At 44.7% G+C, this 13,954-nt stretch overlaps 1 protein-coding gene across 1 annotated transcript in view; it reads left to right on the forward strand.

Moving 5' to 3' along the window:
- LOC138279655 (cytosolic non-specific dipeptidase-like) overlaps positions 1–13,954 on the forward strand; it is a 280,513-nt gene that overhangs the window by 157,354 nt on the left and 109,205 nt on the right. The window contains exon 4 of the mRNA XM_069219419.1: positions 1,280–1,442. Coding sequence (XP_069075520.1) covers positions 1,280–1,442 — 163 coding nt within the window. The remainder of the gene's footprint in view (positions 1–1,279; positions 1,443–13,954) is intronic.

The raw sequence follows: 13,954 nt of genomic DNA on the forward strand, positions 1-13,954 counted from the left end.
AACGTAGGCGTTCCCGGGCAAAAAATTACTCTAAGGGCCTAGCGCCTCCCATGCAAAAATCACGCATGGGAGGAGAAGGGCTTTAAATAATGGCACTAAGCCTGCTTGAGTTTTTTTGTTTGGTTTCCAAGACGAAGCTCCCATAGCAACAAAAATAAAAACAAACAAACAAATCAATTCACCTGACACACAGAATCTTCTCCCGGAGCACTGGGGCTAATAATTGATTAAGTAATTAGTTGATAGAGGTTTTCCCCAGGACCACCATTCTTAAGATGGCAGCCACAAGCAGGGAAAAATACTGTGGTGGTCGCTGACCTAAAAGGGCAGGTGACTTTCACTGTCACCTAGAAGTTCTCTGGTGGACTGTGCCACCAGATCAATCATTTTCCTATTATTACTGACCATTTGTCAACGCTAAACAATAATTTGGCTGTATTCTTGCATGCCAGATGTGCTGATATTTGTGGTGTTGGTAGTTCAAGGGCATGAACACCTATAATGAACTCCCATAAGTCACTAACGCGCCCTTAGTGTTAGTGTAGGACCATAGTGTTACATGTAGTGTTAGTGCTAGTCTTAAGAGTGAGCGTTAGAATAAGGGATAGAGGTAGGGACAGGATTAGGGTTATAGTCGGTGTTAGAGAGAAGGTTGGGGTTTCTGGTAAGGTTTAGGGCTAGGCTTAGGGTTACTGTTATTTTTTTGTTTAGGTTTATGGTTACCCTTATGGTAAGCATTACATGAATGTTTAGTATTAGTGTCAAGGGAAGTGTTAAAATTTAGGGTTAGATTTAGGCTTACGATAAGTGTTAGAGTAGGGTGAGAGTTATGCTTAGGGATAGTATTAAGATTAGAGTTGTTGTAAGAGTAAGGGTGAGAGTGGGGGTTAGGGTAAGGCTAGGCTTAGGATTTAGGATAGGGAAAGGGGTAAGGTAAGGCTTGGATTAACTGGTAGTACCAGGTTAGAGTCAATGTAGCTCTACAGATGGTAAAGTGTTGACCAGTGTATGTTTAATTACATTATCTATGTACCTAGGTGAAAGAGTGTTACGTTAGTGCAGTTTTGTCTATATAGTGATAGGTCGGTGCTGTTTTATCCAGTGTAGTAATATACAATCCTGCATACAAGATTCGGACAAAGGCACAGAAGGGAAGCCAATACAGTTGAGGATTATGTGACAACAAACATGAATCATCATCTTATAGTTGGTATTGTGATGAAACAATTTTCTACTCCATTTGTGTGCTGCTACTTAACTGTTATTATATTAATTGCAGTTTCCTAATGGGCAGATAATCCCTATACCACCAGTGGTTCTGGCAACATTTGGAAGTGACCCAGAAAAGCCTACTGTTTGCTTTTATGGTCATTTAGATGTACAACCGGCTAAGAAGGCTGATGGATGGGATACAGAGCCATTCACATTAGTGGTGAAAAATGGTAAGAGTTTTCATGTCCTATTCACATTTTCTTTTTTTTATGTCGCTATGCACTTGGCTTGGTGGGGGAGGGGAGAGGGCACAAGCAGCCCTCATAAAATACATGTTCTCTTATAAAAGCTATTGAGTAGCAAAAGGGCTTTTAGTGGGGTAGGGGGTAATTTCATGAATTTTACATACCAAGCGTAATGCGTTATTCCTGTAATTCACATAATTACACCAGCGTAATTTAAATTTCACCCAGGCGGCTTCATGTAAAGTAAAAGATAAAGCAGGGCAAGTGTAGACATGTAGGGAATGTGTTCAAATGGTAGGGAGGGGGAGGGAGGAATGGGAAAGGTAAACACAATGAAATGTGGAGTCAGAAAAAAGATCACCTGTCTAGTGCTCCCTGCCATTCTGCCTTGTTCTTGTTTGATCTTTCATTCCAAAGGTGTGATCTCTTTTGGGATTTTTTTTCATAGAGTTTCACTTAGCCCCCTTTTCTCATCCTAATTATCAAAGCAATCCCAGCGCTTTTATGGGCTTGGAATGTTTATTGGATGGCCATCTTTTGTTGGGTGACCATCTCCTCTGTAAACAGGTTCATTTCTTTTAAGGTCTTTTTTTTGTTTGTATTCTTCCTGCCATTATAGAGCACATCTCCACCCACAATGCTTGCCCTTCCTCTCTATATCACCAGTTCGAAAATCCTGTTGGTGTGATTTGTGCAACATTGTTTTTTCTTGTAATCTGTCTTTTAATAATAATATCTGCATTTTCCTGATTATATCCTAAAATTGTTGACCATGAAGAAATAGTATCACTGCACATAAACCCCTTTTGATATTGTTGCCATCATTTTTTGCGTATTAGCCTGCGTTTTGTGTGCTACAGACATAATAACACAAACTGACAAGGGATTTTGGTCTGATTTAGAAACCTGACAATTTTTCACCAAACCCCTGTGGCAATCACAAAAATGGTTTGTGCAAACCGTTGGTTTTCAACAATCTAGCAAAGAGCTGGGTGATAAAGTCAGTTCTGATGGAGCACTGGACCAATCTCTTACAATCAGTTACATGATGTATCTTGTCTTTGTCGACATGAAAGGTGAAGGGAGTTAACATTTGTCAAACAATTGCAATTAACAGTGTAAAGCGTTTGGTCACACAATGAGGACCAGAAATCAGAAATAAAGTTCAGTACTTTTATTACAAGTTAACAGTCAGGTTAATGTAAATCAATCACAAAAACATGCTACAGAGATACAGGATTACAACAGGATGACCAAACCTCCTGAAGACGTTCAGGCTAATCAGCATAACGCAAACCAGAAGTTCAGTTACAGCAATACAAAATATTACCATTAAAATCTTGTTCTCAGAGAAAAGTCTCTGATCCACTCTCCTAATCTTGAGTAATATCTAAAGTGATCTAACTTAGGATCTAAATTAATCAAAGATAGTTATATCTAAAAAGAAGTTTAAAAAATCGCGGAAACGCTGAAAAAGAGAAAGGTGTCAGTGATCCCGATGCTCGGTCAAGAGACTTCTAGAGAGAAATAAGTGTTAGCATTAAGGACAGAAAGTGGTAAAGCATAGAGGTCTGTACCTCTCTAACTCTAAAGGGACAGTGTCAAAGAGTGACTCAATCAACCTCCTGAAGGTCAGCAGGTCCTTGGTCTGCCGTAAGTGGATGGGGAGTGTGTTCAAGGTCTTGGCGGCGAGGCTAGAGAATGATCTGCTGCATGTTGTTGTCATGTGGATGCATGGGACGGTGGCGAGGTCGGCGGATCGGAGCTGTCATTTCGGGTGTAGAAGGTGAGTCATTCATTGAGGTATGCTGGTCCGGCATTGTGGAATGCTTTGTGGGCGTGGGTGAGGAGCTTGAAGGTGATCCTGTTGTTGACAGGGAGCCAGTGTAGGTCTCTCAGGTGGGCTGTGATGTGGCTGCGGCGGGGATGTCCAGGATGAGACGTGCGGAGGCGCTCTGAATGCGTTGTAGTCTCTTCTGGAGATTGGCCGTGGTTCCCGCGTAGAGAGCGTTGTCGTAGTCCAGTCTGCTGCTGACGAGGGCCTGGGTGACCGTCTTGGTTTCAGTGGGGATCCACCTGTAGATGTTGCGGAGCATGCGGAGGGTGCTGAAGCAGGAGGAGGAGACGGCTTTGACTTGTTGGGTCATGGAGAGCTATGAGTCTAGGATGAAACCCAGGTTGCGTACGAGGTTTGTGGGTGTCTGAGCGGCTCCCAGTGTGGTCGGCCACCAGCAGTCGTCCCAGACGGGGGGTGTGGGGCCCAGGATGAGGACCTCGGTCTTGTCCGAGTTCAGTTTTAGGCGACTGTTCTCCATCCAGCTGGCGACGGCCTTCATTCCTTCATGGAGGTTGGTTTGGGCGGTGGCGGGGTCCTTAGTGAGGGAGAGAATCAGCTGGGTGTTGTTCGCGAACGAGACGATGTTGAGGTTGTAAGATCAGACGATGTTGGTGAGCAGTGCCATGTACATGTTGAAGAGGGTCGGGCTGAGGGAAGATCCTGGGGTACACTTCAGATGGTCTTGGTGGCTTCAGATCGGAAGGGAGGGAGGTGGAATCGCTGGGTTCTGCCGGTGAGGAAAGAGGTGATCCAGTCGAGGCCTCTGTTGCGGATCCCTGCATCGTGGAGGTATGTGCGTAGGGTGTGGTGGCAGACAGTGTCAAAGGCGGCTGAGAGGTCCAGGAGGACGAGGGCCACTGTTTCGCCTTTGTCCAGCAGGGTTCTAATGTCCGTGGCAGTGATGAGGGAGGGCTCGGTGCGGTGGTTGGTGCGAAAACCGGATTGGGACAGGTCCAGAGTGTTGTTTTCCTCAAGGAGGTGAGTCAGTTGCCTGTTGACAATCTTCTCAATGACCTTCGCTGGGAACAGGAGCAGGGAGATGGGCCGGTAGTTTTTGAGGTCCTTCCGGTCCGCCTTAGGTTTCTTGAGTAAGGCGTTGATCTCGGCGTGCTTCCAGCTTTCCGGGAAGGTGGCGGTCTTGAAGGAGCTGTTGATGATCATCCGGAGTTGGGGGGCGATTATGGAGCTTGCTTTGTTGAAGATGTGGTGCTGGCAGGGGTCGGATGGTGAGCCGGGGTGAATGGTGTTCATGACTTTGGTGATGTCGTCGTCGCTGACGTGGGTCCAGGAGAGTAGAAGGTTGGTGTGGCTGGTGTGCGGTGAGTCTGAGGTGTTGACAACTGCCGGTGGGGTCTTGGAGTTGAAGCTGTTGTGGATGTCTGCGATCTTGCAGTGAAAGAAGGTGGCAAGGGAGTTGCAGAGGTCTTGCGAAGGTGGGATGTTGTTGGTGCTGGATTTGGAGTTGGAGAGTTCTTTCACAATGTTGAAGAGCTCTTTGCTGTTGTGCGCGTTGTTGTCGATGCGTTTCTTGAAGGAGGTTCTCTTGGCAGTCCGGATGAGCTGGTGGTGCCTGCGGATGGCATTCTTGAGGGCCGCGTGGGTGGCTGGAGTCTGTTCTTGACGCCACTTCTTCTCGAGTTTTCGGCAAGTCTGTTTGGAGGTCCAGAGGTCAGTGGTGAACCAGGTGGCCTTTCTGATGGTGTGGTTGCAGGGGGGGTTCTTGATCTGGGCGAGGGTGCTGGCGCAGTCATCGATCCATTGCTGAGGTTGCGGGCAGCTGTGTCGGTGGTGTCAGGTGGAGGGGCTCGAGCGAGGGTGGAGAACGCTGGTCGTTGGTGACCTTGCTCCAGCTGCGGCGGGGAATCGGTTCAAGTGGTGCTGCGTGGTGGGTTTCTCGAAGGTGAAGTGGATGCAGCGGTGATCGGTCCAGTGGAGTTCGGTGGTGTGGCTGAAGGTGACGTGGCTGCTGGCGGAGAAGATGGGGTCAAGCATGTGTTCGGCAGAGTGGGTGGGTGAAGTGACGAGCTGTTTGAGTCTGAGGTTGGCGTGGTTGGCGAGCAGGGCGGTGGAGTTGCTGTCATTGGTGTTGTCTACGTGAAAGTTCATGTCTCTGAGGAGGATGTAGATGCTAGGGCTTGAGTGCTGACGACGTCACCGATGGAGTCACTGAACTGTGGTAAGGGTCCGGGGGGGTCTGTAGATGAGGGTGCCTCTAAGGTTGGTCTTGGGGTCAATGTGGATTTGGAAGTGCTTGTGTTTGGCGGTGCTGAGGTGTTGGTCGAGATTCTGATTAATGCTCTGTCTCTCCGTGTTCCTTCATCAAGGTCCTTTTCTCAAGCTCTCTAGCGCTAATACAGTGTTACATCTATTCTCAAGCTAACAATCCATGTGAATGTATCTGCAAAGAAAAAGACACACAAAGAGAAATGGAAAAACACGATTTCATGTCAGAAGAAATTCAGGCCTAATCACATCAAATTAAACATATAGTGCAATGGCACACATTTAATATGTGTCATTTGTGCACATACAACTACAAAATAAATGAGAATGCCAGTACATAAATTCAAAATAAATTCATGTTACGATTTTAGGTAAATGTAATGAAACCTTAAATTCACAAGTATGAATGTAACTATGAACTACATTAAAAAAACAAATGTGAAAACCTTAGTAAACATGATTACATAAATCTTTCTTGTTTCTAAAGTAAATACATTTCAATAATGTGTGGGCGCATTTGTGATGTGTAAGGGTGGAGACAAAATTTACGCTGCTCCAGTCCAAAGAGTATGCATGGATGCTATCACCCACCTTAACTTCAGTAGGCAAAATGAGAAGCGCAAGCACACACAAACAATGTAAACCAGGAGTGTGGTGCATAATGCTGACCATGCTGGCCCACCAGACTGGCACAAACAGAACCCATATCCTTGTCAATATCCCAGTGCAAAACAGAAGGTACACAGTTCCAAACAGGAGGGAGTGAAGAAAGGTGCCCGTGAGTCAATTCTAGTTAGAACAAGAACCCTCACTCACCAATTATTGACATGCTTCATCATCGGGCTTTTGCTCCTCATCAGGCTGACACTGCAATGCCTGGCGGGCCCCTCAAGGGGGCTCTTTGCCGGAGATCTTTTGAGTATAGAAAATGGCAGTTGTCGAGTGCTGGAATGTGGGATTGGTACAGAAGAATGTATGAAAGTGAGGTTAAAAATGACTAAAGGTCCTCAAAACTCATATTTAATCAAGATCTGACCCCTGTCATGGTTAAAAACAGTCGTTTAGGGGGAAAGATTAGTTGTAATGTCTAATCAACCCTCAATCAAAAAAAACTGGTATGCTCTCTACAGTCCCTACAATCAGAGAGTGTGTGGAGTGTCAGTACAGAAATCCCTATACTGCCTCAAGAAAGGTCTGGTAATTACTTGATGTAATAAAGATTGCACTCTGGTAAATTCCAGTTTATTAAACCTGACTGGATTTAACAAGGGGAAAAAGTCTGGTATTTACAGAGACAAGCAGATTTTTTGCTGTAAGCATCAAAACCTGAAATGTCAGAATAGGCGATAATTGTGTGGAAAGACAGGACCCTCAGAGTTACCAAGAACATCCCACATCAAACTACCGGGGAGGTGGATTTAGGACATCCCAATTTAACAAACAAATGCAAAGAGGTCAAATTAGGTCCAGCTTTGGAATCACAATACAGAAGGCCATCTATGGGCACAGGTGGAACAAGAATACTCCTCTGTCCCTCTATCCTACTTACTATAGCTCTCCCTAGAGCTGAAACCTAGTTGGCACAATCTCCTATACATATACTCAACTCTTCTAAATTATTGAAACAAAATAACAAAAATGAAATGGTCCACATTATTTCCTTTACCAATGTCACCCATTGTCCACAATGGGGAACTCAGTAAAAGAGAGGAACTTTTGGACAGCCTGGGCCTGGCCAGGGAGGATGATTATCAACTAGCCCAAATACTTCACTGGGTAAACAGATGTGAGATGAGAGAACTGGCAGAGAGATAAAACGTCAATTTAGAGACTATGGCATGATTTAGAGTTTGGTTGACAGGTTACTCTGTTACAAACATGATGGTTTGTTTCCTAAAGCACTTGTAGTTAGGCAGACGGATATCCGTCATCTTTGTGGTGGAGTAACTATCTGCCAAACTCTAAATCAGGAACTATGGGCCATATGTACGAACACATTTTCCCATAGACACAGAATGGGCAAAACTGCTTGCTACATCTGGCCCTATGTTCTTTAACAAAGACTGAATAGCATCATATTGCTCATCCAACACAAAATGGAGGCACACTTTGCTACACATGTGATGATCCTGCATACATATTCAAATTTACTGGATACTATTAGAGACATAACAGGCATTACCTTACCATTACACCCTCTACTACTACTGTATGTTGATCCAGGCTAGACAATTTGTATTGGCTAAGCACACCAATGGGCAAACTAGTCTTTCACATTTTATTGGTGGTTGAATTGGCAATTGTCCACATCTGGAAATGCCATACATCTCCCTTAATTAGCATGTGGTGGGGGAAGGTATGGAATATCTATGCCATAGAAATGTTATCCACAATCATACAAATTTGAGAAGATATGACTTCCATTTAAAACACTTATGAAAGGAACAGATGTTTTAGGCAGGAATCTAAATAACTATATCTGATGTATTGCATAGTCCATTGATATGTGAAATGTCTGACTCATCAGGTATTGCAGACTAGAATGTACCTCATCATGGAGATCCTAGAACTATCTGATTAACTTTTAAATAATTTTTCTACACAAACAGATTCGAATAAACTAAGAAATGAATGACATTCTACTACTGAGGACTGTTGGTAGACAAATGCCTTGTTTAAAGTGGTATAAATTGAGATAATAAACAACATGTGATACTATTACCGTGATTAAAAATCTCAAATAAAACTATTAAGAAAATAGTATAGTCTGTGATTATTGCATTCAATAAGTTCATAGTGCCTTGGAGTCAGATTATTATCAGACGCGATAATTATCAGTCTACTCGTAATCAGGCGATTGAGCTGCAAAGTAAGAACCCCGCTGAATGACCTGGCCCTTTCTACATGGCCATACCCAAACTTTTTGCCTTTTTGCTCCACCTTTTTGCTGAATTAAGTTTTGGTAGCCTTAGGACTCTGGGCACTTTACCGCAGCTAAGGTGCTTGTGTTCTCTCCTTAAAATATGGTAAACTGGCTTGTACCCAATTGGCATATTTAATGTACCTACAAGTCCCACGTAAAGGGCACTACACTGCTAAGGTCCTGTAAATTAAATGCTACTAGTGGGCCTGAAGCATTGTTTGTGTAACCCACTTAAGTAGTCGTTTAAACATGTCTCAGGATTGCCATTGCAGACCCTGTGTGCAGTTTTAAACTGCCATGTTGACTTGGCCAAATAAACTTTTGGCCAGGCCCAAACCTTCCTTTTTAACACATATAAGCAATCCCCAAGGTAGGTCCTAGGAATCCCCAAGGGTAGGGTGCAGTGTATTTAAAAATTTAGGCATGTATTTTTAAGTTGTACATGTTCTGGTAGTGAAAAACCCTTAAATTAGCTTTTCACTACTGCACGGCCTATCTCGCCAGCAGGATAACATTGGAGTCGCCTTATAGCCTTTTATAGGTATAACTTCCAATTGGGAAGAGACAGATTTTCCAAGTCTCTGGAATCACAAGTTAAAATCACAACTTATGGTGAAGTTGGATTTTAAATTGCAATTCTGAAAATGCCACAGTTAGTTCTAAGAAAAGGGGCAGCCCAGTAACGTGAGGACCAGGGAACAACTATGTAAAAAGAGAAACAGTGGTCCCCACAGGGGAAGTATTACCCTCAACATCCATGGCCACAGTATGGAACCATCACAAACTAATGTGACCAGAGATCAAACAAAAAAATGGATTCAATGCAAGTGAAACTTTGAGGTTGAAGGTACCTCTTTCTTTTCAGTAACATATTATATATGTTTTTGTAACAAGGTGCTCCAGGAAAAATGATGGCGCAGTGAAAGTGAAAAAAGTTGAATTAAAAGTGTGCAAGTGCTATACAAAGAACATATATAGAAGTGATTAATATGGGTACAATTGTTGGCATGTCAGATTATCATAACCCAAATCACATTAAAAACAGTCCACTAATATTGTTTTGTTGAAGTTTCAATCCCATAAAAGATATTTAGATAAGGGTCATCATCAGGACAGAAAAGAAAGCACCTACAATTGAAAAACTACATTTCAATCAATTGTAGGGCAAGTCAAAATATTTTTTAAAAGTCTCTGAAAGATCTAATGTATACATATTAGATGTACCAAAGATGTTGTGGCAATGGCTAAGCACAATTTAATCATGTAGAGAAGTGGGGCAAAATCACACTGTTTCAGAAAAGGATAAATCATGTGTCACACTCTAGAGTAACATGATTATGCTAATGTGTGTATTAGAAGATTAATGGAAACTCACCAACACAGAGAGTGTAGCAGATTAGCACAGCCCTTTTATCCTCATCACAGGATCAATATTTTAGTAAGGATCCGAGAATAAATGATCTGATCAAAGGAGGTTACTGAAGGACTCAGTCAGAGAAAAGGGAAATTGAATCCCTATCTGTAAACAACAGAAAATAGATCCCATTATCTACACATGGCAAAATATGTAAAGCAGTGCAAAGAAATGGAGGCTAAAATGGTATGACTCATCAATAGTAAAAAAAGCCACTGTCATGCGATCGGTGTAGCTGTAAAACAAGTACAAAGAAAAAGAATATCACAGATAATTAAAAACGACAGCAATTGTGGAAACAATGAGGACAGGTTGCCATCCAGTGGAAGAGTATCGAGCTCACTGAGTTAGACGCCACACTCAGCTGTCCCCCTTATTGGCTGTAAGTGCACGAGCACCCAAGGGGGATTTAAATACCACGTCCCAGTGGAGTGGGCGTGCACGTATTGAAATGTGATAATGAACTTACCGCATGTCTGTGAAAAACCAGGCTCTTGGAAGTGGGCCTACGGTGTTTGAGCCAGTGGAACCAATGCATCCTCTGCTGTCGGAGCAGAACTGACTCATCCTCTACTGTGTGGGTCTGAACTATCGCAACAGAATTGCATCACTTTCAGAAGCGCTACTGCATGACACTTTCCCCAGCTGAAGGTCCTTGCATCTCTTGTCAGCGGCTGCTTCGGCAACAACATTGAACGTTTGCGTTGCCATATGCTTGGATCAGAACCAATGCAACGCCTTGACTGTGCCACACATCCTCAATACCGGCCTTCACATTGCAAGCCCTGCTGACAGAATCTATGGCGTCAATGCATCAGGACCTCGCACCCCACCACCTCAATGCATTTCAGAACTGGCGTATTGCCTCTGCTGCATGACGCATCCTTGTTTCGGATCCACACAACGCTCTGTAATCAGGATTTGTGGTACTTTTGTTCAGTGGGGCCTACCTGGTCCCTGTAGCCAGCCCATGCTCCATTATGATCAGCCTGAACCTTGGAATTTGTCTCGGTCTGGCACAACCAGATATCCCTAATTGGTTTGTCTTGCTTCGAAGTGCTGTCTTAAAGTTTATTTATTAACAAATCATAATGCAAAGTCTACAGATTGAATTTGTTCATTGTGGTAGTGTTTTATTTATGGAATTAAGCTCTTTTTTTCTAACCTGGTGTTGGATCCTTTATGTATGGTGCCTTCACTGTTTTACTGTTTGAAGTGTTGCACAAACACTTTACACAGTGCCTTCAAGTTAAGCCTGATTGTTCTGTGCCAAGATACCAGACAGTGAGAACAAGTTAATTTGGGGTTGGGTTGTACCTTACCCTGACAAGAATTGTGGTTGCTGCCTGACCAGGGCTCAAACCCTAGTCAACCCTCAACCCAATTTCTCACACCTGCTAGAAACTTCAACTCCGTTGGCTGTAAGGGGAGATCTCCACTGGCAGATTCAGCCATACACCTCGACCACCACTCGGCTTCTATCTCGGCTATGAAGAGAAAGTACTAGCTACTATAACAATTAACATTACATGGCCATGCACTCAAGTCTCTCGTCCTTACATCGAAGAGCACCCAGCCCAAGAGGGATATTGGTCATGGCCTGTTACATACCCATAATGCTACATACTCCAACAAAATCATCCTCTTTTCTTTACAGTAGTCATATGCATACCAGCAGTCACAAGTCATGAACTGACCAAAATGGATAGGATTACATCAGCAATCACCCCAAGCTTGCACCAGGAGAAGTGAACTGTAACTCCAGCTTATCTCTGAGCCAGAGTTAATTCTACCCTCCCCTGCAGCAAACCAAGGCCAAAGTGGTATTGCATCTCAATGCAACTGTTGCATGTAGAGCCAGAAGAAGCATTGAGAATTGCAGAGGCCTGCTGGGCGTGGCCCCCTGCCACCAACAAGGATTCCACTGGCCTACCATAAGATCGCATAAACTACTCTGCAAGTTCAATTGATTGCCGTAAAAGCATATGAAACTCAGGTGTCACTGCTGCCAAGTTTGAGTTCAAATATAGAGAAAATAAAGACTGAGATCACTGTTTAAATGACGCTCAGGGAATTTACCTTTCAATGCTTACAGTAAGTGTTCTTGCATTCACCGTTTATTGGTCAGCGCTGACATGACAGGCAATGCATGTACATAAAGGGCTTGTTCCACAAGGATTTTTCACAGCATTGATGTATGCTTGATTTACTCTTGAATTTGCAGGACTGAGTCACGCCGTTCCATGGAAAAAGGCTTCGAGAATCACAGTTGTGAGAATAGTCAAAAATGGCTTGTGTCCGTGCCTAACATTTTGCAACTGCAATATTATCATCATCACAATTAAGAAAACACATTGTATTATGCGACTATGCTGCATGTATGAATGCTTTTGCAGTATGATATAATTTTAACATTGGAGAGACAATGGGGGTGATTCTTACCTTGGCGGGCGGCGGAGGCCGCCTGCCAAAGTACCCCCGCCAGAACACCGCACCGCGGTCGTCAGACCGCTGCGGTGATTCTGGGTTTTCCACTGGGCTGGCGGGCGACCGCCAAAAGGCCACCCGCCAGCCCAGTGGAAAACAACCTTCCCACGAGGACGCCGGCTCCGAATGGAGCCGGCGGAGTGGGAAGGTGCGACGGGTGCAGTTGCACCCGTCGCGAATTTCAGTGTCAGACACTGAAATTCTTTGTTTGGCCCTCTTACGGGGGCCCCTGCAGTGCCCATGCCATTGGCATGGGCACTGCAGGGGCCCCCAGGGGCCCCACGACGCCCCATACCGCCATCCTGTTCCTGGCGGGATGGCGGGATGGCGGTATAGGGTGTCAGAATCCCCATGGCGGCGCAGCGAGCTGCGCCGCCATGGAGGATTCTTTTGGGCAGCGGAAAACCGGCGGGAGACCGCCGGTTTTCCACTTCTGACCGCGGCCAAACCGCCGCGGTCAGAATGCCCTGCGGGGCACCGCCAGCCTGTTGGCGGTGCTCCCGCCAACCCTGGCCCCGGCGGTCCATGACCGCCAGGGTCAGAATGACCCCCAATATGTCTCTACAATAGTATATATATATATTAAAATATAAGTGAGATTAGGCATAAGGTTAAAAAATTACCAAGTGCTTGCTAGTTCAAATGGGTTAGATATACAATAGCCCAGCTACACTTTCAAGTTTTGGAAGTAAAGGAGCATCACCAGAAAGGGGGCAATTGACAGACTCCCTTGACATAGCGTGAAGAATGTTGTGTGAATTACGAAGGGTCCCTCCTTCTTGGGGTCTTCTCTGACTAGCCTATTCTCACTGACTGGACTGATGTGTATAAACGAATCGAAGCATGAGCTGCTTGTAAGTTTCATCAACAAATATTAAAACATTGTGAAGTATGTTGTGTGAATTGCGGGGAGCCTTTTAGAAACACAAAAGGATGATGGGTGGTGAGCTGAAACACACACCCCCAATCACAGATCGAGGTTAAATCCATCTTTCTTTTACTTACCATGCCACACCAGTTTTGACCTAGCCATATGGAACAGTGGAAACAGTTCAGCCCAAACTGCCAGGCTAGGCCCTATCTGGACTGTAAACAGTAAACAGGCACCCTGGGACCAGTTTCAGGGCATCACCCCTCATCAGCCAGGCTAGCTTGAATCTAATGGCACAGTCAGCAAGGAGCACGTCTGGGCATACCCTGGCCACTTAGGGCAACTTTAGCAACACAAAAGGTCGATGGATGGAGTGCTGAAACTTTTCAACACTCACCCCCAGTCACAGATCTGGGTTTAATCCATCGTTCTTTTGTTCACCATGCCACCTCAGTTTGGACCCAGGCATATGCAAATCAGTCTTGACCCTGTTCCCAATGGGAACAGTCCAGCCCAGACTGCCAGGCCAGGTCCTCCCTGTACCAGAAAGAAGCATCCTTGGACCAGTTTTAGAGTATCACCCTTTATCAGCCAGGCTAGCTTGAATCCAGTGGCACAGTGAGCAAGGGATCCATCTGGACATACCCTGGCCACATAGGGCGACTTTTACGAATAGCCATACTGAAGGAGCAGCCCCTGGTGAAGATGCAGGTGGCGGTTTATTTCACTGTGTTACGCCACG

Source organism: Pleurodeles waltl, chromosome 2_2 (genome assembly GCF_031143425.1).
Source record: "Pleurodeles waltl isolate 20211129_DDA chromosome 2_2, aPleWal1.hap1.20221129, whole genome shotgun sequence".
Lineage (NCBI taxonomy): Eukaryota > Metazoa > Chordata > Amphibia > Caudata > Salamandridae > Pleurodeles > Pleurodeles waltl.